Genomic DNA, 24,737 nt, shown 5'->3' with positions numbered 1-24,737 from the left:
GGACGACTTGGGTTGCAAGAACCTGATAAGCATCTGCAGCAATTCATCCTGAGTCTTGACATGATCATTAGCTAGCAAACAAATGAAACAGAGAATTGGGTTTCTTTACGGGAATATGAACAATTTGAACTGGTTATTTCAATATAGGAGTAGAGATATCTATTACATCTGTTGCTCTTAAATAAAGGGACTGGCGCGCAAGGATAACGGTGTGTGAAGCTCGTATGTAAGCGGAGGAAGAAAAAAGGGGGGGGAGGGAGGATGGCCCCAAAAGGGGGTCGAAAAAGTGACCGCAGAGGGAGTTGAACCCTCTTGCCTTTGAGAATTCTCTAATGATACTTCCGCTGGGCTACACCGGCCCGGTCAAGGGAATTACAGGTCAAATGGAATTATAAACCTTCTGCAGAAGGGAAGATATTCCTTCTTGTTTTGTTCTTGGACCGGGTTGGGGATGAACTCAAAGCCCAGGACTGACGTCGGGCCAGACGAAGCGCCCCACGTGGTTCTTTCAGCAATTTCAAGTAGGAAGCACCCATCACTGTTACCGACTATGTAGGCAAGACTACTAAAGGTAGCGCTCAACCTGCCTCTCGCTCCACTCCCAAAACCCCTTGGCCACCCCCGTCCCCCCTTCCTCCTTAGTCCTCGCGGCCTCCTGCAAATCCTTGCGGATCCGCATCGACCGGCCCCAGGGCACCACCCAGCCGCCAGAATGCTGCTCCAGCGTGACCTCGGGCGACAGCCCGGCATACAGCTCGGTGTAGGCGCCGAAGACGGGCGGGTGCAGGATGAACCACTGCAGGAACGTGCGCGCCACGAACCCCTGGTTGCGCCAGAGCTCCGAGTCGAGGTTGCCGGGGTTCAGCGAGAGGCTCAGGATCCCGTCGCTGCTGCCGTGTCTCGCGGCGTACTCGGCCCCGTGCAGGTAGTTGCCCGCCTTGCTGATGCAGTACTGTGGGAACCAGCCGAGCGGCTTGTGGTAGTCCAGGTTGTCCAGGGGCACGCCGCCCGTGGGGCTCGGCGGCGCCTCGGCCGCCGACGAGCTGACCCAGACGACGCGGACGGTCCCGGGCTGGGGCTCGCGCTTCGCGGTCGCCGCCAGGAGGGGCGTCAGCAGCTGGGTGAGCAGGAAGGTGCCGACGTTGTTGACGCCGAGCTGGGGCTCGTAGCCCTGGGCGGTCGTAGTGCCCCGGGGCCGGCTTCATGACTCCCGCGTTGTTGAAAAGGACGTGCAGCTGCGACTCTTGCTCAAGAAAAGTCTGGGCCGAGTCCTTGATGGTGCTCAGGTCCGCCAGGTCGAGTTGGATGAAGACGAGCTTGCCCGTCGAGCCTGATGATGCTTGCTTGATGTCCTTGATGGCTCGCAGTGCTTTTTCCTCTGACCTGGCTGCGATGTAGACCTTGGCATTCTTGGAGTAGAGCATCCGGGCCAGCTCTTTGCCAACCCCCGTATTGGCGCCGGTTATGAAGTATACCTAAGCTAGAAGTCAGACATGCCAAGATAAAGGGGGCGACTCTGAAAGACAATTTAGTGGAAGGTTACCTTTCCGTCCAAGTCGGGTAGATCTTTTTCAGTGAAGCGAGGCTTGGGTGGGAACAGCTGGGATAGCTGCTCCATCAATGACGGGCCCGACATATTAGTGTAGCAATTGAAACAGCTCTTTCTAGTTGTCGTATTGATCCGGGTTTCTGGTTCGAATAGAAGTACAGTGCAAGGGAGCCAATTGTTGTAAGAGAGAGCAAAACAGGGAGAGGCAAACTTCTAAGGATGCAAGTGTATCACTACAAAGACGAGAAACATTATTGCTCAAAGCAAATGAGCTATGAAACAAGCGCGATGGCTTTATACATATCTTACATGAAGCATGCTCATTATGAGGTGGCTTGGTCGGTGTTGAAGCTAACTACTCGGTCGCTCGACGGTTTGATTGGCCGGGGCGTCGTCGGGTGGTCTAGACAGGCCGTCTCGCTTAATGGTTCGGGGCACTTGTGAGCCGAGCTGAGTCTCGCTTAAATGGCCGCCAGCACCCCCCACCAATCACCAAACCGCCTGGCCATTAGTTGTCACGGCCGGAGCAACGATTGGGCCGCACTCATGCCATCATCGATATTTATCAGAACAGTCATGCTCCTCCTTCATTGTATGGAATGAAACAATATTGATTTGTAGTTCCCTTGTTCCAAAGTCCTCCCATGTATATGATGTACCGTCCTTTCTATCATTCTATCAATGCCTCTGTCAGAGCAGGCGGCCACAAGTCAATCAGATAAGAGTCGGCGCTAGATACCACCCTGACGTACGTAGCCAGAGCTAATTACAAGCTTGTCTCACATCATCGCTCATATTGGGGCTACTCCGACAAATCAGTATTGCAATCATCGACTGCGAAACTCGCCTTTAAAGCGCCCTCTTGCTAATAGTTCCATCAAGGCTCTTTATACCACATCACTGCCGTACTGCTACTGATACTGAGATCACTAACCCTGTGGCTCCCGCTCTAGTAGTCTTCTTTTAGGGCGGCTTCAGCTATTATTCGAGCGGTAGGCTGACCCCGGAGTAATTGGCGCTCGCGTGTAGCTTGTGATGACTTTCTTTCCCGCCTCCTTTTCCCTCTCCATCTCGTTCCCGGAGTTCAAGTTCTTCTGCATTAGACTCTTCGCCGCTAGCACCTCCGCCACCACCACCGCCCGGCTGCCCGGGAACGCCACCGCCGTCCCTCTTGTGCTTCAGCTGTAGCCGCACTCCCTGCGCGCTCTCGCGGCTCGGGTCGCGGTCGGCGAAGCTGTGCGGGCTGAACACGACGTTCGACGAACTTGTGCACATAAGCGTATTTCGGGTCGTCCCCCGAGTGCGGGATGTGGTGGCTGCCGGCGTTGAAGTAGACGACCAGGTCGCCATCATAGCTATCGTCACCGTCAGATAATGTTGTTTCGCAATCGCAATGTAACAAGTCCTCGCCGCCGGTGATCAGGGTGGAGTTGACGAGCGAGTGGGTCGGGTCGATGTAGTTGAACGGGTCGGCCCCGCGCGGCTGCGTGTCCTTACGTCGGACCTCCCACGGGGTCCTTCCCGGCCCATCGCGCCGCGTCCCCGAGGTGAGTCGAGGTGAGGAACGGTCAGGTGCGGCGTAGTCACTCCCTTTGATGGTTTGGATCCGGCGACTGCGCCGCTTTGGGGCGGGGTCTACGGCACGGCTCTTCTTTGGTAACATGAGGTCCCTTCGTAGAGACTGATTACTGGATCCTCTGGTTACTATATGATGGCCGTGACGCAGAAGCTCCGCAGCTCCCTGATCAATGCCCTTTTGAACTCTCGGCGAAACTGTATCTACATATAAGAGATCGGTTCATGCCCCAATTCGGGCATAACCAGAGCGTTTACGACTTGAAACGAACATCAAACCTCCCAACAGACCCCTTATCTACACATCTGACGAATACGAAACCCCTCATCCTTTGCATCGTAACCTTTTCTGGTCGACAACATGCAGTTCTCGCGCCTTATCATCACCGCCACCGCCACCGTCTTCTCATTGGGCCAATGCCATACCATCCCCGATAATGCAGCAGTTTATAGGAATGTGCAAAGACGGGGCGGGAGCTTTCCTGGGGACGTTGTGCACGGGGTACGTAATTCCACCCTAGGTCATTGAGAAGTCCAGAGACTCGGATTTCTCCAAACACTGACGATTACGCCCGATAAAACAGACATGCGATTGGGAGAACGTAGCCTATACGCCCGAGACCGGCCATGCCAAGTGCACTCCCCCTGGCACCCATGGAGGGACTATGTGTCCCAAGGATGGAGAGTCGAGAGTAAGTTATTTTCACACCGAAGGCTCGCGGGCAGTGGGAGACACGGAAACGCTTACGCAGAGTGCAATGATACCTAGTGCAAGAGGGCTGGCGACAAGTGCAAATATATTGTGTCCGCTAGCGAAAAAAGACTTGGCTCAATGCTCTGGAATGTGAACCAGGGGCCGCGAGGCCGTGATATAGTAATTAGCTGACGTTGCCGGGGCCCTGGTCTTGGTACCTTGGTTCTTCTCCCGCGCAAGAGGGGTCTCCCGCCGGCGATCACGGCGGGAGATGGGGGTTTTCGTTTTTCGCTATTACATACGGCGCAGAGTGCACTGTAGATAGGTTACATTAATGAAAAAGCCTTCACCAGCAGGCCGACGAAGGCAACCGCTTCGCCAGCGCGTGTACTCGTCGTCGTCGTTGATCTTTTTGTTGGCGCTAAACAGGCCAACGGGCCCCCCTTGTTCCGGTTGACCCCAACCCCTGAATGTGTCCTGAATGCAGCCCTGGGGAGAAATCTTTCACCCGAACATGTTATTCAGACAAGTTAGCAATAGGCGAAATATCGGTATTGCATCTGGAACATTGTTGTTGGTCTTGCCGAGGAAAGCGCGAAGTGACACTCCTTGTCGGCGAAACCACGGCTTTCGGGAACTGTCCGAGCCTCATAAACGATGCTGTCCAGGCTCGTCGATTTACTCGAGAGGTAATTGGATCTTGGTCTCCAGTGAGGGGTCACAGCAGACAGAACTTTGTTGGCGCATGTTTCTGCAGTTCCAGAGAGCACGGATTGGCTGAAACCTAAGCTCCCGCCTTTGGCTTAGATGGTGCATCCAATTGAGTTCAACCACGGGCAAGCAGACTTCGGCATCCTTATTAAGCTTTGTGCTTAATCAAATGGGCCAGATGCACGGGAGAGGGGTAGCATTGCATGATGATGTCGCAATTGCGAATTGTGTCGCATTCCGTTGCATCAAAACCATCGCTCCTTCGTCCAGGAAGGAAAGCGAAGCAAATGTAAATGGGGGAGGAGGCAGAGACTGGATGTCACTTAGTTAATTGCATGTAATTTACCTCCCTCGCATACTTAAAGTAAGAAAGCACCGACTACTCTTGCTTCCCCAACGTTTGAAGCTCTCCTCGACGCGAAATCGTCAACATCACACTTTTTCTATATTGACCCAGAACACATCTAACAGCATTGGCTTGATCAGTCCGCCATGCCAGATTTGAACACCTTCAACCGTCCAGATGAGTGGAAGATCGAACAGTGGACATGACCGGCCCCAAGACCAAAGCACTGGCCCCGCAGACCTTCGGGCATCTGACAAAAAACGAGAAAGCCATCGAGTCCGTCGGTGATCGCGATGCTCTGTTCAAGATGGAGCGGAAGGGATGGAATGGGTGAGTTTTTATTCTGTCTCACGTCCATGAACACCCTCTCCTCCCCGAGGACTCTTGGGACACCGTGCTGCGGGAGAAGCACCCCGACATGCTGGACGGGCTGGTGCAGGACCCCCGCTCCTTCACGCTGGACGATCTCATGGACGAGTCCAAGTTCCCGCGCGTGGAGAAGACCGTGACGATGCAGTGCTCCGGCACCCGCCGCATCGAGCAAATCACCAAGTACGCCGGCCAAGGCGACGAGGTCCCTCAAGCACCCTGGGCGGAGGGCGCGATCGGGACCGCGCACTATGTCGGGGTTAGTCTGAGGAAGGTGGTGAAAGCCTGCGGCGGGCTGGTCGACGGTGCGAAACATCTCGAGCTTTACGGCGCCGACACGTACTTTAAGGACGACGAGGCGATGAACTACCTGGTGAGTGTGCCCTGGTCCAAGGTGAAAGCCAATGAAGTTCTCTTGGCATGGGAGATGAACGGCGAGATCCTTCCTAGGATCCATGGATATCCTCTTCGTATCGTTGTCATGGGCTACATCGGCGCCCGCAGCGTTAAGTGGTTGTATCGTATCAAGGCCATAAGGGAGCCCTCTCGCGCGCCGGTGAAGAGCAAAGAGTATCTCTAATTCCCGCAACAAGTCGGCAAACACAAACTCAAGATGACCGACGGCATCCAGATCCAAGAAATGCCGGTTAGCTCAGCCATCATGTCCCCCTGGACGAAGCAGGTGCTCATCCACAACGGCAAGATCCGCTGCAAAGGCTGGGCCTACTCGGGCGGCGGCCGGTGGCCGGAGCGGGTAGAGCTGTCGACGGACGGCGGCTTCAACTGGTACACCATCCCGCTCGAGAAGCTGTCGCGGAAGCGCAAGTGGACGTGGCGGAGCTGGGAGTTCGACCTCCCCTGCGACGTCGAGGGCTGGATCGAGATCGTCTGCCGCTCCTGGGACAACTCGCGGAACACGCAGCCGCCGGACGTGCGCACGGCGTGGAATTGGGGTCTGCACCTCACCAGCTCCTGCCACCGCATCTCCGTGTACAGTGTCAACAAAGACGCGGCCGGTGACGAGAGCGCGGCTCGAGGAGTTTGAGAGGGCCGGTGTGCCCTTTGGTCCCATTACTGTCCCTCTCCCCTTCCCTTCGCAGACTTGGGACGAGTACGAAAAGTTCTGGAGTCAGCCTGACCCGCGGGACGCCAAGGATTGAGCGGGGCGTTTGCGATGGGATCTTTCATGGTCAGAGTGCGGCTTACTTGTGTACTTACTTATCCATTGCTACGTGCTTGCCATGGGTAAACATGATTTTCTTTGGAACAAACTTCGATTGGCTCGTTGATGTCTAGAGTACGCTCAAACAGTAAGCACTCACCCTCCAATACGACCATAAACCTGTGAATGTGGCTTCTTCGACACTTTCAATCTCATACGGTCGAGCTTTACTTTCCCAGGCCAAAAGCGTGTCAGCAATTACGAGTCCCGATTGACTCCATCCCTTATCAGAAACACCATTCTTCGTAGAGGCTTACTTACCTAATCTTATGCAGCACACTTGTCCCTGGGGAATGGAGTCTTGTCTTGTCAGGGCGTCCGAAACTGAGTCACCCCGGCCAATCCGGCATTTGGGGCTGTGTGGATGCACAAGAGCCCTCCTGCCGGCCACTCGCAAACAATAACGGTTTGAGTACGGAGTGATTGGCACCTTAATTATTCCACGTTGTGTGACTTCAAAATTCAGAGCTGCTGACGTTGCTTTTGGCTCGCGCTTGGCGGTGGGCGCAGCTGATCTTCAGCGCTCATTGGGCCGCCGTCATGTCCGTGCGGATCACAACATTTATTTGCTACCTACCAGACGCCTTAAAAGCCACCGACCGTTGGAATGTGTGGATACAAATATATATATATATATATATGTCTTTTTTGGTTTATACAAGTCTTTGAAATAATCGTACCTAATAACATAGACAACACTGGCAGCCCAACAATCTTTGGCAAGCCCCTACCGCCAAGATTGCCATGGAAAGCATCGAGCCGGCTCTCGGGCGTTTGGGGGTGCTCATGTAAGCCGGCACGGCACCGGCTAGCGGGTATCGGTGTACTTGGCGATCGGATATAGGACATCCCAGCCCCATAAAAGAGCCAAGATTGAAATGACAGGCATTCCTTCCTAGCGATTGTTGGTGATCGGGCTTCGGGAGTTTCTTGCGAGAAGGGGTATATAAGTATCCTAGCGCTCACATAATGCAACGCGCACACACACCCCCAGCTAAGCAGAAATGAGGCCCACAGAAGATAGGGGTGCTGGGTGCCCCATGCTTGTTGGTTGCTTCCCCAGGCGGTTTCCATTCCTCCCCACAAAGAATAAGCAATTATAGTCGGGGACCCGACTGGGAGAAGTCTGCTTCCTTCAACCTCCTTATGCAAGGACATGAGTAACGTGACAAAACCGTTTGGTGGTCAGCGAGCGTGTTTGACGGGAGCTTTTTAAGCGATTTGCGTGCCACTTTTCACTCTCCTCAAGTGCTACCGTGGGACCCATTCCCAATTTTTGCTGTACGATCCCTAAAGAGATACATACCCTCTTTGTCCCGTCCCGTCCCCGCCCCTTTGTCCGTTCCAGAGCGGCCCCCCAGGACAAAGCCCACTGGCTATCGAAGACACTCCCAATCCCGCAGGACCACTGTTGTTTTCTTTTGGTCGAAGCAACAGCAGCGTATTGAATCATGGGTGGGGCGCCTTCGAAACCCGGCGACCCGTCCCGTGGGCTCGAGGTCATCGGCGCGGGGTTCTCTCGGACCGGCACCGTCTCGATGCAGCTCGCGCTCGAGAAGATCCTCAACGGACCCGTTCTCCACGGGGGGACTCACATGATATCCCGAGAAGATGGTAAGTAGGGTCTCTCTCTTTTCTCCTCTCTCTGTCTCTTTTTCAAATACACCTTTCTTCATTGCCCTCTCTGGTTGCCTGATCTACCCGGCCTACCCGTCTTTCATGCATAGTCTTTCCCGCTTGACTAACGATCCCCGCCCCCGCCCCCGCCACAACAGCCTACACCAGAAAGTGGGTCGCCGCCTACGAAGCGCGACAGCGGGGTGACAGGCAGCTCTGCCTCAAGCTGCTGCGGGAGCTGACGCGCGGGTACGTCGGCATCACGGACCTGCCGGGCATCAACTTCATCGCGGAGCTGCGCGAGCTGTACCCGGACGCGAAAGTGGTCCTGGTCACGCGCGACCCGGAGCGCTGGTGGCAGAGCGTCGGCACCATCTCCAAGACCACGACGCTCTGGTACCTGCCCTACATCACGGCGCCCGTGCCGGGCTGGCGCTGGATCCCGGCCATGATCCACCACTTCTCGCTCTCGACGCGGGAGCTGTTGGGGTTGAAGCCGGGGGAGAGCGATCCTCATAGGGGAGGACCGCGTAAGTAACTGCTAGTTCTTGTCTTCTCTCTGATACCCACATATCATACAGCGAAAAGGAATATGGGATGAGACAAGGCAAGAAAACTAACGTTAAGCAACTTAGGCCTCATCGGTATCCACAACCAGTCCGTTCGCGACCAGGTGCCCCGCGAGCAGCTCCTCGAGATGGACCTGAAGGAAGGGTGGGAGCCCCTGGCCAAGTTCCTGGGCCGGCCTGTGCCGGACGCGCCCTTCCCGCGCGCCAACGACAAGGAGGCGGTGGAAAAGGTCGCGAAGGAGGTGCTGGCGAAGTGCATGCTGGCTTGGTTGACCATCTTCTCGGGGGCGGGCGTGGGTCTGTACGCCGGGTTAAGGGCCTGGAAGCGAATGTGAGCGAGGGAGCGGGCGAGCGAGCGGTCTAGGTATTACACAGAGTCATAGATATCACATCTACTAGACGACATACACTCGATCTGATAGCTCACGCTATAAGATTGAGATTTCGTTGGCTACTTATCTGGAGTATCGCCAGGTTGTCTTGACCACCGTATTCTGGAGTGTGTGAAATATTTAATTGGTCAGTAATGTGTCTCCACTTCTGTGTATATCCACCGTACTTGTAGTAGGCGCGCCCTTCCGATTATTCAAGAGCGCCATGTGACGCATTTTAGAGAAATGTCGGCAGTGTTCGTATATGATCACCAACCCCCCCTTCCCCAGACTTGCAAACATGGCCGAGTTCTTCTATCAGAATCATCGCACAATCATTTGGTTCTACTGATTGAGCTACTTCAAGGTAGTCAAATTATCGATTCTTTAGAAAGGCCAAAGACAACACCAAAGGCCCACACACACATCCCACACACACATACACTGTTCTTGTCATAACTCCTAGAGATTGGAAGAAATACTATCCAAAATAGCCTCTCCCACTTCTATCCCCCAGACCTTCTCCTCCTTCACAGACCACTGGTCCCCGCGCCTCGTCGCCGCCGTCAACGACCAGCACGTCAAGATCGCCAAGATCGACGGCGCCTTCATCTGGCATGCGCACCCGGACTCGGACGAGCTATTCTACCTTCTCGCGGGCGAGCTCACCATGGAGCTCGAGCTCGAGCCTGGGCCTGAGGAGGGGGCAGGAGAAGAAGAAGAAGATAAAAAGAAGATTGAAGCGGTGGTGATGCAGGTCGGCGACATGTTCGTGGTGCCCAAGGGGGTGCGGCACCGGCCCGTCGCTAAGGAGGCGCACATCATGATGGTGGAGAAGAGCGGGACGGTCAATACGGGGGATATGGCGGCGGAATCGGATAGGACGAGGGTGCCCACCGATGTGAGGGCGTGAGATAATGAATAACATTTTGTTGTGTTTAGTTGGCTTGGCGTGTAGTAATTATTATTACCAACAGCTATTAGACAGACACATAGTGGTATTCTACTATGGGCCTAAATCAAATACACAGAGCTCTGGCGGGTGCTTTCTCAGATCCCTAATTCTCTTAAAACGGCCCACACTATCGCCGAGTGGCGGCTGCTCGAAAGCCTCCGGCATAAACAGCCAGAATCCTACTGCATCGTGAAGGCGTCCGCTCAGATCCTCCCACTCTTGCCGGCTCAGGTATTGGCCCCAGGGCGGCGCTTGGGGTCTGTAGAATCCGCGCACCCGGTCCCAAGTCGTCGTCTCCTGCTCTTCTAGATACCGCTGTGCCGTGTCCTGGTCCACGATGCGGAACGTATCTTCGTTTTGGTCATCGGGGTGGTATTTTTCTCCTGTTCTCACTCGGCCCCTTGTCCGCCAGCAACACGCGGAGCTCCAGCGGCTTTGCCTCTGACCGGCGGACCCCCAGCGCCGCCTCCAGCCCCCGCCACAGCCGCACCGCCCGCCCCGGGTCGTCAAAGCTGGCGATCTGCCCCAAGTCCGCCGCGATGGGTCGCAGGTCCGTCCCCGGAAGGCGCTCGAACGCCTGCAGCCCGGAGAAGACCGGCACGGACCGGTTGTGGTGGCACTTGGCGTGTCGCCAAGCCAAGCCGCTCATGACGCGCACGTCTCCGCCCTCGAGGTTCACGATCCACAATCTTTGCAGCCGGGCGAGCGCGTCCGTCAAGGCCTCGCGCGCGGGCTTATACAGACTATCCTGCATGTTCGCCGTGACGGGGTCACCGTACGAGAAAAGCGATCTGTCGAGCGCGAGGTGGAGGACCCCGCGACCGCGCGAGTCCCACTCGGCCGCGAGCTTGGGCAAGAAGTCGACTATATACTTCCATATCCGATAGCTCGCGGTGATGTGTAAGACGTCGTAAGCCGGGCTGAAGTAAAGCGGTACCTCCCCGCGGGCGCCGCCGCTGCCGAGGTTGCTGCAGGGGATGCGGACAGTGAAGAACTCGAGGGCCGCGCGCCGGGCCTCCTGACTCACTCGCAGGAGCTTGCTGTGGCGATACCGCCGCTGCGCCTTTACCTCGTAGTGGAGCTGGGTTCCGTGCGTCGGGCCAGGAACAAGTCTAACAGTGACGAAGCGCTGTCTTTGAAGGGAGATACGCCAGATGAGCATTCGCAGCTCGATGGGGAGCTCGGCGAAAGGGTGGAAAGTTGTGCCTTTCGGAGCGGAGGCGAATGCAATGACGGGTGGCTTGAATATCGAAACTTGCCCATTGGTAGGAGTCATTGTTGAAAGATGATGTTTGTATTGGCTCCCTGGTAAAAGAATAATAGTCCGGAGTATTGTGTAGGTCTGCCTGCATAGAGTCCAACTCAAACACTTAAACTCGGACAAAATGGGTTCCCAGTCCACAGAAATGGGTGCGACGAATTAGGCACCAGCTGCACATCGCGAGATGACGTCAGATGGGTGTGTAAGCAACTAGGTAATAAGCGCCCCCAATGATTAACGCACGCACTTGTAATTATACTATCGTTAGTTTCTTCGCTGTCAAACATATTAGGATATACAGTTAAATGTAAGTAGCGGACTAGATCCGCCCCCTTTTCAGGAACTCCACGGGCATTTCCACCGTCCTGCACCGGACGAACTCGGCCAAGAACTTCCCCAGCACGTCATAGGTAGCATTTGCCGTGACGCCGCGGTCCAAGAAGTCCTTGACCAGAAAATGCACCGCCCATAAGTTAGGAAATTCCATCCGGTCGATCTTCTGCCCGGCATACTCGTCCCCCATCAGCTCGACGAACTTCTCCGTGGTTAGCAACGAGCGCAGCCAGGGCCACTCGTACTCGTCCCGCACGAAGAGTCCGACGTTGCAGTTTGATCCCCGGAGCATGTGGTCCGCCGTGCCGCCGCAGATCTCGTGGGTGTTGTAGCTGTCCGCTAGGAAGATGAAGGAGATGTGGTCCCGCTCCGCCAGCTTGGCCAGGTTGATCCAGTACTCCAATGCGTCTTTGGTGGACCCCTTATCATCCTCACCACTATATACATATTATCAGCATCGAGTCATCCTTCTGAGAATGTATTTGCTGTAGAAGCAGATGACCTTGATCTTCGTCTTCAACTTACCGCCATTGTCATGGCGACATGTGCGATCCCGTGCAGCCATGATCGAAGAAGCTTAGATGGATTCTCTTCTTACCTGGTTTGGCCGATTCCGGTGTCGCCATTGTGAAAGAAGAACTAGAGGGATGGTTTGATTAAGGGAGAACCAATGATATCACGAATGTCTACTTTGTCTTGGGTCTGACGGGAGTCGTTGAAAATAGTCCATTTGAATGACCATGTAATAGAGCCAACGAAGTTCTCCAAGTAGTCGAAGCGGATGCCGACGATATGGAGCAGCCAAGCCCACCGACTATCGGATAGGGTGGTATTATTGCTTGCCAGGATCGGCTGTGCTCCAGCGATGGTGGTTCGGAAGCCATCCGACGGATAATGTAAATGATTACCCACTAGGGCCTGGCTAATAATGACCTACCGCCAAGATATCACTACCCGTGCTGCGACATCATCGGTACATGGTGGATGCATAAGCCTTCTCCATGTTCGCAAACGATTATTCAGTGCTCCTATGGCGGGGGTGGATACAGAGGCACATGTATGGTCGACGGTCTGCAATCAATCCTGGCGGTGTTGGCAGTTCTAGTCTTCAGAGCATCGATATTTCCGTTATATAACCAATGGCTTTCTTCAGTTAACATGCATAATATTGCCAAAGAGAACATAATAACTATTAATCTGTAAGAAGAGCTAATTCACGGCAAATATAAAACAGGTAATTATGATCGAGAATGCTTCCCGTTTGACTGGTGAACGCGTCCCTCCTGGTCAGCGGCCACCTGGGTGTCCGTCAAGTTTTGCAGATCCATCTGTGCGATTCGCACTTGCAGGCTTCTTTGCAGAATAAGCCCCTTTGGGGTCGAGCTCTGGTTTGATAGAATTGATCTAACTCAAGTCGATACTAGACATTACGGCGTCGAGCTTTAGGTCTCTTCCTGCGGCTTGGTAAGTTGCCGGTCGGGATTTATTCAATGGTTTCTTCATAATACTGATAAGCTCTCCAAAACAATGTTCTTGGTACCGAGTCATTAACATACTCAGCTGAGACGTGCTGTAAGTGGAAGAATATAACAAATATGTAGTAATTTAAGCAGTAATAGCTCTCAATAACGGCAAATGCGGGAGAGAGGGCGAGACTGTCAGAATATATAGCGACGCAAGTGGTAGTAGGTTCCATGTTGGGGGACATCAGTGGTGGCGATTCTTTTTCAGCGACTTGATCTCTTCCTTATAATATGTGATGTCATCCCCGCGGCAAAGAAGCTCAGCATCCAGGTCCCTGCGCCCCCTAAGGAGCTTGGCCAGCTCGCTCTCGAGGTCCTGATTCCTGTCACAATGCAGCCTAATAATCTCGAAGCACCCCTTGTTGATGTCGACGTGGCCCAGGGAAGGCGATTCGAGACTCAGTACGTGCGTTGACGCGTTGGGGAAGGGGACCTGCTGTAGTAGGGCGGCGGCGACTGACCACGGGAAGGCCTGATCGGTGCGCTTGCCTGTCGCGACGGGTCGTAGAAGAAAGTTAAAGTACTCTAGGCTGGCGTCCACCGGCTCGGGGCGCTTGTCCGAGTCGAATGTCTGCTTTTCATCGTAGACCGAGGGTTCGGGTGATGACACGTTAGAGTCACTGGCGTCTGTTATTGCGTTCTTGGCAGCATTGTCAACCCAAGGCATGTCATCTTCGTCACTTGAATGATAGGTCTCTACTTGGGAGCCTTCTGAGTCGTACGGGAAGCTGGACTCAGTATCCATGTCTGGGAGAATAGGGGGAGCCGTGTCGGGAAGCTTGTGGGCTATGGTAGATCTATGTGTTGGTTTGCTATCAGCTTTCTGTAGCTTTTCTCTCTTCTCAGTTCTCAGAACATTCATGGGTAGCGAGAGCCAATGCGCCGATATGATGTAGGAGGGTGGATGATACGAAATCCAATGTATAGCAGGCAAGGGACTTGGTCTGCTAAGTGATGAATAGAAGGAGACAGGATTGACTTGCAGAAGGTTGAGATCCATGAAGCACATGACTCACTCTACTTATAGTACTACTGGTAGCTACTTGATGGTAAGCATTACTAAGGCTTCGGGTTTGTAGAAAGCCTTGAATGTGGTTGCTGTGGCAGGATCCCTCGACAAGAGAATTTGCAAAAGCAAAAGAGTCCAAATTTTCAAAAGAGGCTCGACTACCATACAATTACAATTAATTTAATAGCAATGCCTGGAGTCCCTGGTGATGAAAGTGTTAAAACTGTCCACCTCCGGAAAATCGAGAATAGGAAATAAAAGAGATGAGTAAATAGTAGAGGGCTTTGTTGAATGGCGACAAAGCAGCTAAAAGGAAATAGCAACCCCCCCATAACCTCGTTGTCTGACGGATCCAGGCCTCGACATGCCCAGTAACTTCCTCCTCTGGAATCTCAATTTGGATACTACCTACCTAGAGAAAGCAATGTCTAGCTGCCTGGAGCACTTCCCTGAGGACAGTGCCATTGTCTAAGGTAGACAGTGACTCCTTCACTCCAGAAACCTAGCTTCACAAAGACATTACGGCAGCACGGCATATTATTTCTTAACTCTTGATACAGACCGGGGCATTGTCAGCCCAACATGGGAATGTCGATTTTGAGACTGCGCGTACTCTCCCATGTCCAAACAAGCCGCAACTGGGTTATTGTCGACTTTGTAAGCACATGCATAGAAAATGGGATTCAAACAATTAGAGCAAGAGCGTGGGTGTACTGTAGAGGGCATGATGAGCAGATTACGATGATGAATTTCGTATCTCAATTCATAACTGGCTGGATGATTATGCCAATCCCAACCTATTCATGAATATGGAAAACCTCAAATGCCAAACCAAGCTGCATCTCCTGTAGGTATCCCTGTGTGCCAAGGGGAATTAGGGCTGCCGTAGGGCCCATGGTCAATCCAGAAGGAGTTTCCGTGCACTTCTTCCAAGCAAGGTGGACTGACCTATCCTCCCTAAGAATTAAACCTCGTCGTCGTCCTCCTCCTTCGTCAGCTCATCCTTGATGACGGTCTGGTCATCCTGCTCGACCTTCTTGACCTTCTTTGTGGGCGTGTCCATGTTGTCACCATCATCGTCGCTGGCGTAGACAGACGTCTTCTTGGCCCTGGCCTTGCGCTTGTTGGTGCCAGTGGTGGGCGTCGCCTTCTTGGCGGAGGCCTTGGTCTTTGGGGTGGCAGCCTCAGGCGGGTCGTAGCCATCCGTGCCAACCTTGTCCGTGGCGCAGGCGATCAGCTTCTTCTTGACGGCGCACCAGCAGGCACGGGCGGAGTTAGCGTTGGCGAATCCACCAGCGGCGGCGAATTTGGCCATGTTGACCTAGTCCAAATAATAAATTTCAAGTTAGACATGGCAAATTCAAAAATGTAGGGCATGTGACGCCAATGTCGATTAGATGTCCCTAGTAGGTTGTGAGGATTGACTGACCTTGGGCTCAGACTCGAAACAGCCCCAGACGAGGCCGGCAAGTTCAAGCTCACGTGCAGTGAGAGCCTTGCTTGGGGCGGCCATGATGAGGAGTGGTTAGGTGAGTGATGGGAGGTTGCAGATGATGATGAATAAGAGTGTCAAAGGCTTGATGTAAAGCCTTGAATATTCAGGGTTTTGTAGTGGTAGATAGTTGGGGAGAAGCTTTGGTCCTTAAAGTGATTGCGACCTCGGTGTGGGTGGATGGTGGAAAATAGAAGTCATGTAGGAGTGGGAAGTGAAAAGGTCGATGGAAATAGATGCAGGGCTACATGTAGTTATTTCTGTGAGGTAAAGAAGGACCCGCTTTTCCCAGCTTGTCGACGAGGTTGTCGGCGAGGGATATCAAGTTCACGCTTTGTTGACGTCGTCCCCTATGTATGCCCGCACTGGGGAAGTTTGGTACCAGAGAAGGAAGGTACAAAACACATGGGAGGCTGTGAACATGAGAGTTGCAGGTATCACGACTAAGCTACAGCTAATACACCACAAGCCTACAAGCGTCCCTGGAGTTTGTTGTTCGGGGCGCGTTCCACTTCAGGTCAATCAATATAAGGCGTATATGCCCAGCAGCAGAAGTGTCCCCGAGATCTACACACAAACAAGTGCTACCTGGCTAGTAGCGATAGCAGTATTTCATTCGCGCCTGGCAATGCTGGGAGCCCTCCTACTCGAACGCGTGACTGACACGGAAGCATCCACTTTCTTCCATCCATCACCCCGAGTTTCAAGCGTGACCCGGAACTTGCACACAGGGCTCCTTTTCATCAACAGACCCGGACTAACCCGGACTGCAAGAAGCGGGAATTCGGTAGAGCATGCCACACATACTTCAGAGCCAAAAATTCATTAACACGAACATGATCACTGCTTACTCTTCCATAATATCAAACAGTATTGCAGTACCTACCTAATACCAATGTGCTCAGATAAGTTTGGGTAAGCATGTAATACCTACCTCACCCGTTTGCTTCCATCATGCCCAAAGTAGCTCCTCAGTACAGAGGTATTCAACTAAGTGTCATCCAAAACAGCTGATACTGCAGCCAAACCAATAGGTGGCGTGCAAAGTCAACAATGGCTGGCTTCCTTACCCCCCAGGAAATCGACCCAACCTCCCTCATGGTCATGGCTACTACTTCAATCCGCTACTTCTGCGGCTTGTAATCCTGGCTGGAGCATTTACGGCCTCTGAGGCAAGGCCGCGAGCTTCGAATATTATCTCGGCAAGTTGCCCGTGTCGCTGGGTACCTGGGCGAGTCGTGTAGACCACATCCCCTGTCAGACTGAAAGGGGTCGATCGTAGTCAAGTTCGCTCTGATTATTCTCCTCAGCTGCTGCGTCGAGAAGGGAATGGTAGTAATGGCCATGATCGCGGCGGGCAGCGGCGCCGACTTCTAACATCTATTAGTCAGTTCGACGCGGGATCACTGACAGCAAGCTTTTGCTTATGCTTGCGCAGTACCTCGGAAACACAAGTGGTAAGTAACTAAGAGGCGTGCTGTAGAGGTGCTACTCATAGCTTTAGATACGCCTCAAGGTACTGTCGCCAATATATAGCACAATGATGCCGCTTCACTTATCTTGGACGGAGAAGTGGATGGGGCAATGAGCCTTTTCAGAATCGTACATGGCCTACATATAGACAAATGACATCTTTGATGACTTCACTTTCTCTTACGACATCCGGGCAAGAACATGTAGAGCCGAGTTCATTTGAAATCGTTATATATCGGGTATCACTATGTGTACATTCCCCCATGATTCGCCATGCCATGTATACATTAAATAGATTCCCTCGTTGACTAATTACACGTCGCTTCATACTATGTATGTAGCGTTTTCTATAAGTAAAAGATAACTGAGGGGTGCCTTCACATCTCTCATCACGGGTATTTCGAAATCCAGGATCTATATATACGAGTAAGTCAAATTGAGCCAGACATACAAACACGCATGCTCAATTCGCTGTATGCAAGCCATCCACAAACGCCTGGTGCTCCATGGCCAACTTGACCGGCTCGTTGATTTCAAACATGTAATCAAACGGCATATCGTCCGTCAGCCGCCCCGCGACCTGGTCCCCGACGCCGTGGGAGCTCTTGCCCCCCACGTGCTGGATGAGGACTGGCGTGACGGCGAACCGGAGCGAGTCGCGGGCGTTGGCCCAGTCCTCGAGGAAGGTGTCGACGGCGGCATGGTCGTCGGTCGTGTTCGCGTACATGGGCAGCAGGTGGTCCACGACCTGCTGCTGCGGGAACACCAGCCCTTGCCCGCAGCAGCCGTACTTCTGCATCAGGCTGACGCCGGGCCGCTTCGGCAGCATGCACGAGCGCCCCGACGCGAAGAAGAGCCCGATCAGCATCGGCGTGCACACGCCCGCGACGAGCAGGATGAACAGGACGGGCACCGCCCGGCGCACGGCCTGGAAGCGCCAGCGGATGAAGGAGAGGACGGCCAGCTCGGCCACGACGAACAGGATGCTGCCTCCAAAGTACGAGAGCCACTCTTCGCTATTCCAGCCGAGGAGTCTGCCGTCGTAGAAGATGCGTAGATACAAAACTGTTGTTGTTGGGTCAGGGTCAGCAAAACGTATTGAATATATCTCCCGGCGCATTCATCCAAAGGGTTACTTACAGCTATCGCGCCCCAAATCCTCCGTCTTCTGCGCCGCGCTCTTCACGGCGGCCAAGGTGCAGTGGTACCACCCGTCCACGGCTATAACGTCGTCTTCCAGCGTCATGGTGAAGCGCGGGTTGACCTTGGCGCACTCGCCGAGCAGGACGGAGAAGTCGATCTTCTGCTTGCGGGCGTGGGCGGGGTAGTCGTTGGCCACCTCGAGCCGGCGGACCAGCGCGAGCGTCTCGTTGTCCTGGGCGTACGTCGGCAGCGCGTCGGCCATGTTGCGCAGCCAGGGCTGGCCGTAGTCCTCGTGCACCGACTGGTTGCTGTGCGCCAGGAAGACGACGACGTAGACGCGCCGCCGCTCGGCCTCGTCCAGGCCCTCGAGCACCGACCCCAGCGTCTCCTTCAGGTACGAGAAGCCGTGGCGGTCCACGGACCCGATGCCGATGCAGACGTCGGGCTGCAACGGCTCTTGTTGCCCTACTCCTCCATCGTCACCGCTCTTGTTATTATTATTATCGTTGTTGCTGTTGTTGTTCGTATCGGGCGCCCATTTCACCGGCGCGTGCAGCGCGGCCTGCTCGGCAAACTTGCGGGCTTGAGTCTTGCGAAACGCCGAATACGACAGCACACGGGCGCGCTCTGGTCGGAAGAAGGCGGACGAGGGGTCGCGGAAACACTGCTCGCGCAGGTAGACGAGCAGCAGGACGTAGAGGAGCAGGAAGCCCAGGAAGAACGAGAGGATGCCGCGGTTCTGAACGGGGTTCTTGGACAGCAATTGAAGCCGCGAAAGCAGCATCTCTGCTGTGCTTTGCTTGCTGTTTCTCGAGTCGATTCCGGCTCGGCGGGAGCTGGCAGCGCCGCCAAACGAGCCGATCCCTTCTTACAGCAGCGAGGATCCCTGGAAGGAAAAAGTTGGGTCGGCCGTGTCGTGTCTCTTTGTCGGTTTGGTGGGGTCGGTCGGGCAGGGTATTAGGCGGGAAAAATAATCGGCTGTATCTTGGTATTAGGTTTAGAAGCTCATCGCGTAACGTTCTTTCGATAGTGAAGCATGTTCAGGAGAGAGGAAAAAAGCGACGATTTCAAGCCGTACCAGGTGAAGGTCTCAGGAATCATACTATCGAACGGCGAGGTGTGATTAAGGTAGGTAAACCCGATGAAGGCCCATTGCCAAGCGGATACTGCCAGAAATGCCATGGACCATTATGGACTCAGCTGAAGCCCGCGTGCCCGCTCTGTGGCCTGCCAAGGGCGATGCAAGGGAAGCAGAATCCTCTTTTAAGAGGGAGATTTCCAGGCCCCCACTGCAGCAATGCCTAGAAGCATAGGAGGGGCCCAAAAGCCTGTGCCGCCAATGACAGGCCTCCCAGCGTGCCGGGAAGCCGCTTGCATGCTCTTGACCCTGAGGCCTCATTAAACGGGCTCAAACTCACTTGCACTGACCAGCTACGGAGTACAAATCGGACATTTGTTCCTCCTCCGTTCAACTCCTTTCGCTGAATACAGACCTTTACGACAGACAAGGTGACTCTTTGGTGAAGTGAAATCTGACGAGGAACTGATTGATGCACTCTCATCGGATTCCTTCAGGAGAAGATGGTATGGAGATCAAACTAATGGAACGCCCGATTGCACAAGATGGACCACTATCGACTCCGCTCGGAGCGATTGCCGACCGATGAAATGAAGACATCGACGTCAAATTGGGAGGCTTCTTCCACCACTAGCAACCTGCAATGTTGCAAGGTTGACCCCGATGCAAAGCTCCGTCCAGTCCAACTGTCAAACATGGGCAACCGCTGCCGTCCTGTCTCGAACCCAAACTTTGTTCAGATCACGAAACCGGCATGGCGGGTAGATTGAAGGTAAAACCGGTGTGCCTGCATATGCTGGACCTGGATGTTGCGACGCGGAATTCAAAGCTTGCAGACAGGTTGAGATATTATGTAACATGAAAACCCGTATGTCGCGATACCGCACAATTTTTGTCCGGTATTGTGGCAGCCCCGCAGACAATGTATTGTGTCGCCGTCGTCGCCCAAAAAGACTTTGCTGTGCCTGTGTCGCACGTCACCACCCGCTGCCCGGAATTGCACTAAAGTAACAACTGTGACACCCATATGCCACCAAGTCCCAGCCACCTGTGACGGTCCAACGCCTAGTTTCCAGAAGCGCCGCTGAGGCCGATGCGAGAGCAAGTTTCTCGATTGAATCCCACATAGGGAAGAGGTGCTTTGCGATGCGCGAATCGAGTTGAAATCATGCTGACTGAATGTGACCTAACTGCTCCTCTGCCCCGGTTTCACCATCATGCTAGGTTAGTTATCAATCGCCCATTGCGCCGCCCCGCGAGCATGTAGCGCCACGGTATCGAACAGGGGAACCTCGACATCCTCCGGCTTGAGCACGAACTGCAGCTCCGTGCAGCCCAAGATGATGCCCTGCGCGCCCCGGCGCACGAGGTCCTGGACGGTCTCGAGGTAGAGCGTCTTGCACGCGTCCGAGACGACGTTGTACGGCAGCTCCTGGAAGATAAACCCGTCCATGCGGCCGCGCACCTCCTCGGCCGGCAGCAACACCTCGAGCGCGAACTTCTGCTCGAGCCGGCCGCGGATGAAGTCGCCCTCCATCGTGACCTTGGTGCCCAGCAGCGCGATCTTGGTCAGCCCCTGCTTCCGGATGGCCTCGGCCGAGAAGTCGATGATGTGCAGCAGCGGCAGGCCAGACGCGCGCTCGATGTCCGCGGCCCACATGTGGTTCGTGTTGACGCAGAGCACGACGGCGCCGGCGCCGGCCGTCTTCAGCCCCGCGGCCGCGTCGCAGAGCTGCTGCCGGACCGCCGCCAGGTCGCCCGCGTACCAAGGCGTCATGATGTCGGCGTAGTTGAACGAGTGCAGCAGGATCCGGGCCGAGTTCTTGCCGCCCAGCTGCTTCTGCACGTGCTCGTTGATCGTCAGGTAATACGTCGCGGTCGCGTGGTAGGTCATCCCACCCAGCAGGCCGAGGGTACGCATCTTGATGATAAGGTTCTAAGTAGGTACTTTCAAAGGAGTTCGGGTATGATCTGCAAGGCTGATGAATCCCTTGGTTGAGCAATGCCTTTCTATTACAAGTGGCATTTTCCACTATGTAAGCACAACCCACAGCGCTGAGATGCGCACAAGATTAGCAATTAGATACGCATCTGGGGACAGCCAGCTGCCAGCCACCAGCCGGCCAGCTACCCACAGGCAACACAAGGCTTACAGTCATAACTGCACAACTGATTTTGAGCTGATTACTCAATCGTCAAGTCATTTCCATTCTTAAAACTGCCCGCAGGCACGTCAACCATGGTACTAGAACTGGATGGGAGCTGATTGGCTGGCTCGCCCGCCGTCTGGAACCAAAGCTCCGGCAACAAGCTGTCGTTGATATCATAGCCCCACCTTATCGAGGAGACATCGCTGGCGACTCGGCGACAGTAACAATGTAAATCGACCGGATCGCTGTTGCATGCAGATTTCTGTGGTAATGCCACAGCTTCCCAGCGTGGCAGCCCCATTAAGCCTTCGCTATTGCAGCCTTATGATGTAATCCTTACGCCAATCGTCGTTTGCGTGCCTTATTGGCAGCGGCGGTTTGATGTCATAGGTACTGAGCAGTCAGCAACTCCTGGATATAAGAAGGAAGTACCAGTGTTACATTACTGCTTCTCTTCAGACCATCTTCCATCATTCAATTTCACCTCTCTTAGTTTGATACCCATCCCAACTCCAATTAGGTGATAGCAAAACAAGCCCAAGTCGAACGAGCTTATCAGACCAATTACACACACACCACAACTCTACCCAAATCACAATGTCTGCCACCCGCAACACTGAGTCTGTGGCCGCGAAGCACGAGGAGTTCAGCTCCCGCGTGCCCCCCCTCCGAACCCCTGACCACCAAAGGCCACAAGCCCGGCGTCCTAGTTGGCAACGACGCCAAGCCCGAATTCCACGCCGAGCAGCTGCCCGCCGGCAGCGCACCCAGCGAAGCCACCGTCCAGCCGCGGCCCGCCGAGGGCGAGGAGCTCCACAAGTCCGCCGGCGGCGCTGACGCTGCGTCGACGCTGACGGGCGCGACGTCGGCGGATGTGCACACGGGCTACGGCAAGCCCATGCAGGGCCAGGAGAACCACGAAATCCGCCACGACGGCCAGCACACGCGCAAACGCGTCGGCGCCGGGCTCGAGGGCGTCGGCGCCTCGGTCGGCGACGACAGCGTGCGCGCCAAGGGCGCGGACCTGCCCGAGGGCATCGTCAAGGGCTCGCGTGGCAAGCATACCGAGGACTACCCCGGCGCCGAGGAGAGAGTACCTGAGTCGGCCGAGACTGTCGCTTCGGAGCGACGATAAGAGGTCACAACACAGGAAGTAGAAGAACGTGAGGAGAGGTTACGAGATCATGGAACGCAAGGGTCCAGAAGACTGCTTGCTTGTACCATCAATAGCGTTTGGAATTGGGGTGGCTTTCATCCTCAGTAGGACATACTGCAACGAAGTTATGAATCAAAAATCTTGGCCTTGAAGACACTGTAACCCGTGATCATTGCTTCGGCCTTCCAATGTGATTCGTTGGAGGGTATCTGACTCGATCACAACTTACACCTCTGTTCGAACCGTAGCTCACAAAATTTCGGAAACGGCGATTGCAATCTGGTAGGTCGCGGTGTAGCATGCTATCTATCTTGACCCAATGGTTTCTTCTTCCCACCTTCACAATGAGGTACAGCATCCGACGAACGTCTCTACCAAAGGTTTCCCCATGGGAATCAGTTTCCCCATGCACCACAATGTCATATTTGAACCAGTCTTTAATTGTGAGCTTTTGGAGGAGGCGTTGCCAGTGACATGGTATCGCACTTCGTTAACAAAGCGGCATCAGCCGTGTTCCAACGCCGCATACTGTTTCCCTTGGCAGGGGTTTTGAATTCGCTGTCGTCACCCCACCTCACACGCCACCGCTCATCTTCCTCCCTATTTCCTCCTACATGATCTAATTACGTCGAAGACCACAATGTTGTCATTCGAAAACCGTCAGCACAAAGGGACTCTATAATCATTCTTTTCTTTCAGCGGTGGTGTTACAAGGATAGGACTTACCTCGACGGTGGTGGCGGCGGTGATGGTGGATGGTGGTGGTAATGGTAGTAGTAGTAGTTGTAGTAGTAGTGCTGGTAGTCGTAGTAGTCATCGTAGCGGTAGTGGTAGCGGTGTCGATAGTGTCTGCTTATTCCCGCGTGTGTGCCAACAACTGGCCTGGGGAAGATTCCTCCCAGCATATAAACTTCATTACTTATGCGATGACAACGGTAGTCTTCTCCAGGGTATTGTATTGCCCCGGGTATTGCCCCCCCCCAACGAATTCCCATACCCAGTCTTCCTCCTTGAAGCAGTGGTCCCCTACTGCGGGTGCCTGTTCGCTTCTTCCGACCTAGTATTCGGCCATTTTCGCCCGCTTCTCATCCCTCTTTCCTCCGATTCGGTCGTGAGGGCTCTCCTCTTCCATCAGAATGCCACGTTGTCCACCTCCTCGTCTTTTATTGACGGTGCACACCGAGTACGCCATCCGAACATCAGCTCGCTTGGTGATAGCTTGCTTCTTGGATCGCTCTCGCTCCAGCACGCTGCCCTCGCGTTTGACGCCAAAGCAAGGCTCCTCCCCCTTTGCGGCGGAGAGTTCCTGCTGCAGACGCTCCATCTCCGTTGCATTCTGAGAGAGTTGAGCTTGGAGCGATCGGACGTGGGCCTCCTTTGCCTCTTCCTCCTCCTTGGGGGTTCGTGGGATGATCAGCCGCTTTTTCAAGGCGTCTGTAGTGTATTAGCGGCCCGAATCGGTTTGTGAAATGGATGGTATGACGAAAGGGAAGGGCTCGGATGTCTGGCATTAATCTGCGTCGTAGCTTTGGGTACCTCGGCTACCCATCGATCCATTCCTTCATAGCCCACCGTTCCCTTTGTTTTATGTAATTGAAGTTGAGGGACTGGCAAGCATTCAGCGCCACATTATGGCTTCGAGTACTAGGAGTGACCCTGTTGGAGAGAAAGGCATGGGAGCAATATCGGTTGGAGGAGTGTGCAAGTCTGTCTGCAATCAGAGTGTAGAAGATGCAGAACCACAGTATTTAGACTTCTCTGCATTATGGTAAACCTAACAGTTCATAATATTCCATATTAAGTAGATAAATCTCTGTCTCAGAAACTGTGGGAATTCTTTATGGAAAGGGTAGTAAACACAGCAGATACAGCATTATATTCCCTGGAAGGTCAGGAGAAAAGAAGCACAAATCTCGAAACTGAATCATGATCACTATGAAAGCCCATGCATTTGTCTTCATAATATTACAGTGTATTCGTAAAAGGTATCAAGTAGCGCTGGTGACAACGCCAGAGCGGCACCAAAACTGTCCGCTATCAGGGTATCAACCATATTCCAACAATAAAAGAAAGATCAACGCCGAAACCAAAGGCGTTCTGAAAATCCAAGCAAACAAAGTTAGTTCTGTCGTGTCTTCGTA

At 54.0% G+C, this 24,737-nt stretch overlaps 13 protein-coding genes across 13 annotated transcripts; 4 read left to right on the top strand and 9 right to left on the bottom strand.

The window, feature by feature from the left end:
- Positions 1 to 565: 565 nt before the first annotated feature.
- Positions 566 to 1,636, bottom strand: PG994_005121 (uncharacterized protein; the record flags this gene model as incomplete). Its single annotated transcript, XM_066856530.1, has 3 exons — positions 566 to 1,171; positions 1,209 to 1,475; positions 1,544 to 1,636. 3 exons carry the CDS (start codon positions 1,634 to 1,636, stop codon positions 566 to 568), a joined length of 966 nt encoding a protein of 321 aa, XP_066718697.1.
- A 1,027-nt stretch (positions 1,637 to 2,663) lies between these two features.
- On the bottom strand, positions 2,664 to 3,212 carry PG994_005120 (uncharacterized protein; the record flags this gene model as incomplete). Its single annotated transcript, XM_066856529.1, has 1 exon — positions 2,664 to 3,212. One exon carries the CDS (start codon positions 3,210 to 3,212, stop codon positions 2,664 to 2,666), a length of 549 nt encoding a protein of 182 aa, XP_066718696.1.
- A 1,865-nt stretch (positions 3,213 to 5,077) lies between these two features.
- On the top strand, positions 5,078 to 6,404 carry PG994_005119 (sulfite oxidase- mitochondrial precursor; the record flags this gene model as incomplete). The annotated part of the gene is made up of 4 exons (XM_066856528.1): positions 5,078 to 5,155; positions 5,255 to 5,800; positions 5,858 to 6,283; positions 6,345 to 6,404. The coding sequence occupies 4 exons, from the start codon at positions 5,078 to 5,080 to the stop codon at positions 6,402 to 6,404; spliced, it is 1,110 nt and encodes a 369-aa protein (XP_066718695.1).
- A 1,513-nt stretch (positions 6,405 to 7,917) lies between these two features.
- On the top strand, positions 7,918 to 8,987 carry PG994_005118 (uncharacterized protein; the record flags this gene model as incomplete). Its single annotated transcript, XM_066856527.1, has 3 exons — positions 7,918 to 8,080; positions 8,242 to 8,613; positions 8,719 to 8,987. The coding sequence occupies 3 exons, from the start codon at positions 7,918 to 7,920 to the stop codon at positions 8,985 to 8,987; spliced, it is 804 nt and encodes a 267-aa protein (XP_066718694.1).
- A 282-nt stretch (positions 8,988 to 9,269) lies between these two features.
- On the top strand, positions 9,270 to 9,936 carry PG994_005117 (RmlC-like cupin domain-containing protein; the record flags this gene model as incomplete). The annotated part of the gene is made up of 2 exons (XM_066856526.1): positions 9,270 to 9,284; positions 9,541 to 9,936. 2 exons carry the CDS (start codon positions 9,270 to 9,272, stop codon positions 9,934 to 9,936), a joined length of 411 nt encoding a protein of 136 aa, XP_066718693.1.
- A 93-nt stretch (positions 9,937 to 10,029) lies between these two features.
- Positions 10,030 to 11,254, bottom strand: PG994_005116 (uncharacterized protein; the record flags this gene model as incomplete). Its single annotated transcript, XM_066856525.1, has 2 exons — positions 10,030 to 10,328; positions 10,372 to 11,254. The coding sequence occupies 2 exons, from the start codon at positions 11,252 to 11,254 to the stop codon at positions 10,030 to 10,032; spliced, it is 1,182 nt and encodes a 393-aa protein (XP_066718692.1).
- A 304-nt stretch (positions 11,255 to 11,558) lies between these two features.
- On the bottom strand, positions 11,559 to 12,109 carry PG994_005115 (uncharacterized protein; the record flags this gene model as incomplete). Its single annotated transcript, XM_066856524.1, has 2 exons — positions 11,559 to 11,948; positions 12,098 to 12,109. 2 exons carry the CDS (start codon positions 12,107 to 12,109, stop codon positions 11,559 to 11,561), a joined length of 402 nt encoding a protein of 133 aa, XP_066718691.1.
- A 1,170-nt stretch (positions 12,110 to 13,279) lies between these two features.
- PG994_005114 (uncharacterized protein) lies at positions 13,280 to 13,957 on the bottom strand (the record flags this gene model as incomplete). The annotated part of the gene is made up of 1 exon (XM_066856523.1): positions 13,280 to 13,957. One exon carries the CDS (start codon positions 13,955 to 13,957, stop codon positions 13,280 to 13,282), a length of 678 nt encoding a protein of 225 aa, XP_066718690.1.
- Positions 13,958 to 15,068: 1,111 nt separating this feature from the next.
- On the bottom strand, positions 15,069 to 15,419 carry PG994_005113 (uncharacterized protein; the record flags this gene model as incomplete). Its single annotated transcript, XM_066856522.1, has 1 exon — positions 15,069 to 15,419. The coding sequence occupies one exon, from the start codon at positions 15,417 to 15,419 to the stop codon at positions 15,069 to 15,071; it is 351 nt and encodes a 116-aa protein (XP_066718689.1).
- Positions 15,420 to 17,532: 2,113 nt separating this feature from the next.
- PG994_005112 (uncharacterized protein) lies at positions 17,533 to 18,996 on the bottom strand (the record flags this gene model as incomplete). The annotated part of the gene is made up of 2 exons (XM_066856521.1): positions 17,533 to 18,134; positions 18,210 to 18,996. The coding sequence occupies 2 exons, from the start codon at positions 18,994 to 18,996 to the stop codon at positions 17,533 to 17,535; spliced, it is 1,389 nt and encodes a 462-aa protein (XP_066718688.1).
- A 1,519-nt stretch (positions 18,997 to 20,515) lies between these two features.
- Positions 20,516 to 21,211, bottom strand: PG994_005111 (uncharacterized protein; the record flags this gene model as incomplete). The annotated part of the gene is made up of 1 exon (XM_066856520.1): positions 20,516 to 21,211. One exon carries the CDS (start codon positions 21,209 to 21,211, stop codon positions 20,516 to 20,518), a length of 696 nt encoding a protein of 231 aa, XP_066718687.1.
- Positions 21,212 to 22,037: 826 nt separating this feature from the next.
- PG994_005110 (uncharacterized protein) lies at positions 22,038 to 22,575 on the top strand (the record flags this gene model as incomplete). The annotated part of the gene is made up of 2 exons (XM_066856519.1): positions 22,038 to 22,064; positions 22,138 to 22,575. The coding sequence occupies 2 exons, from the start codon at positions 22,038 to 22,040 to the stop codon at positions 22,573 to 22,575; spliced, it is 465 nt and encodes a 154-aa protein (XP_066718686.1).
- Positions 22,576 to 23,653: 1,078 nt separating this feature from the next.
- Positions 23,654 to 24,107, bottom strand: PG994_005109 (uncharacterized protein; the record flags this gene model as incomplete). Its single annotated transcript, XM_066856518.1, has 2 exons — positions 23,654 to 24,030; positions 24,080 to 24,107. 2 exons carry the CDS (start codon positions 24,105 to 24,107, stop codon positions 23,654 to 23,656), a joined length of 405 nt encoding a protein of 134 aa, XP_066718685.1.
- Between the last annotated feature and the right edge of the window lie 630 nt (positions 24,108 to 24,737).

This window comes from Apiospora phragmitis (assembly GCF_038363925.1).
Source record: "Apiospora phragmitis strain CBS 135458 chromosome Unknown utg000005l:1.0-4161743.0:1.0-4166827.0, whole genome shotgun sequence".
Taxonomy (NCBI): Eukaryota; Fungi; Ascomycota; class Sordariomycetes; order Amphisphaeriales; family Apiosporaceae; genus Apiospora; species Apiospora phragmitis.
This window is presented reverse-complemented; position numbering and strand designations above follow the sequence as displayed.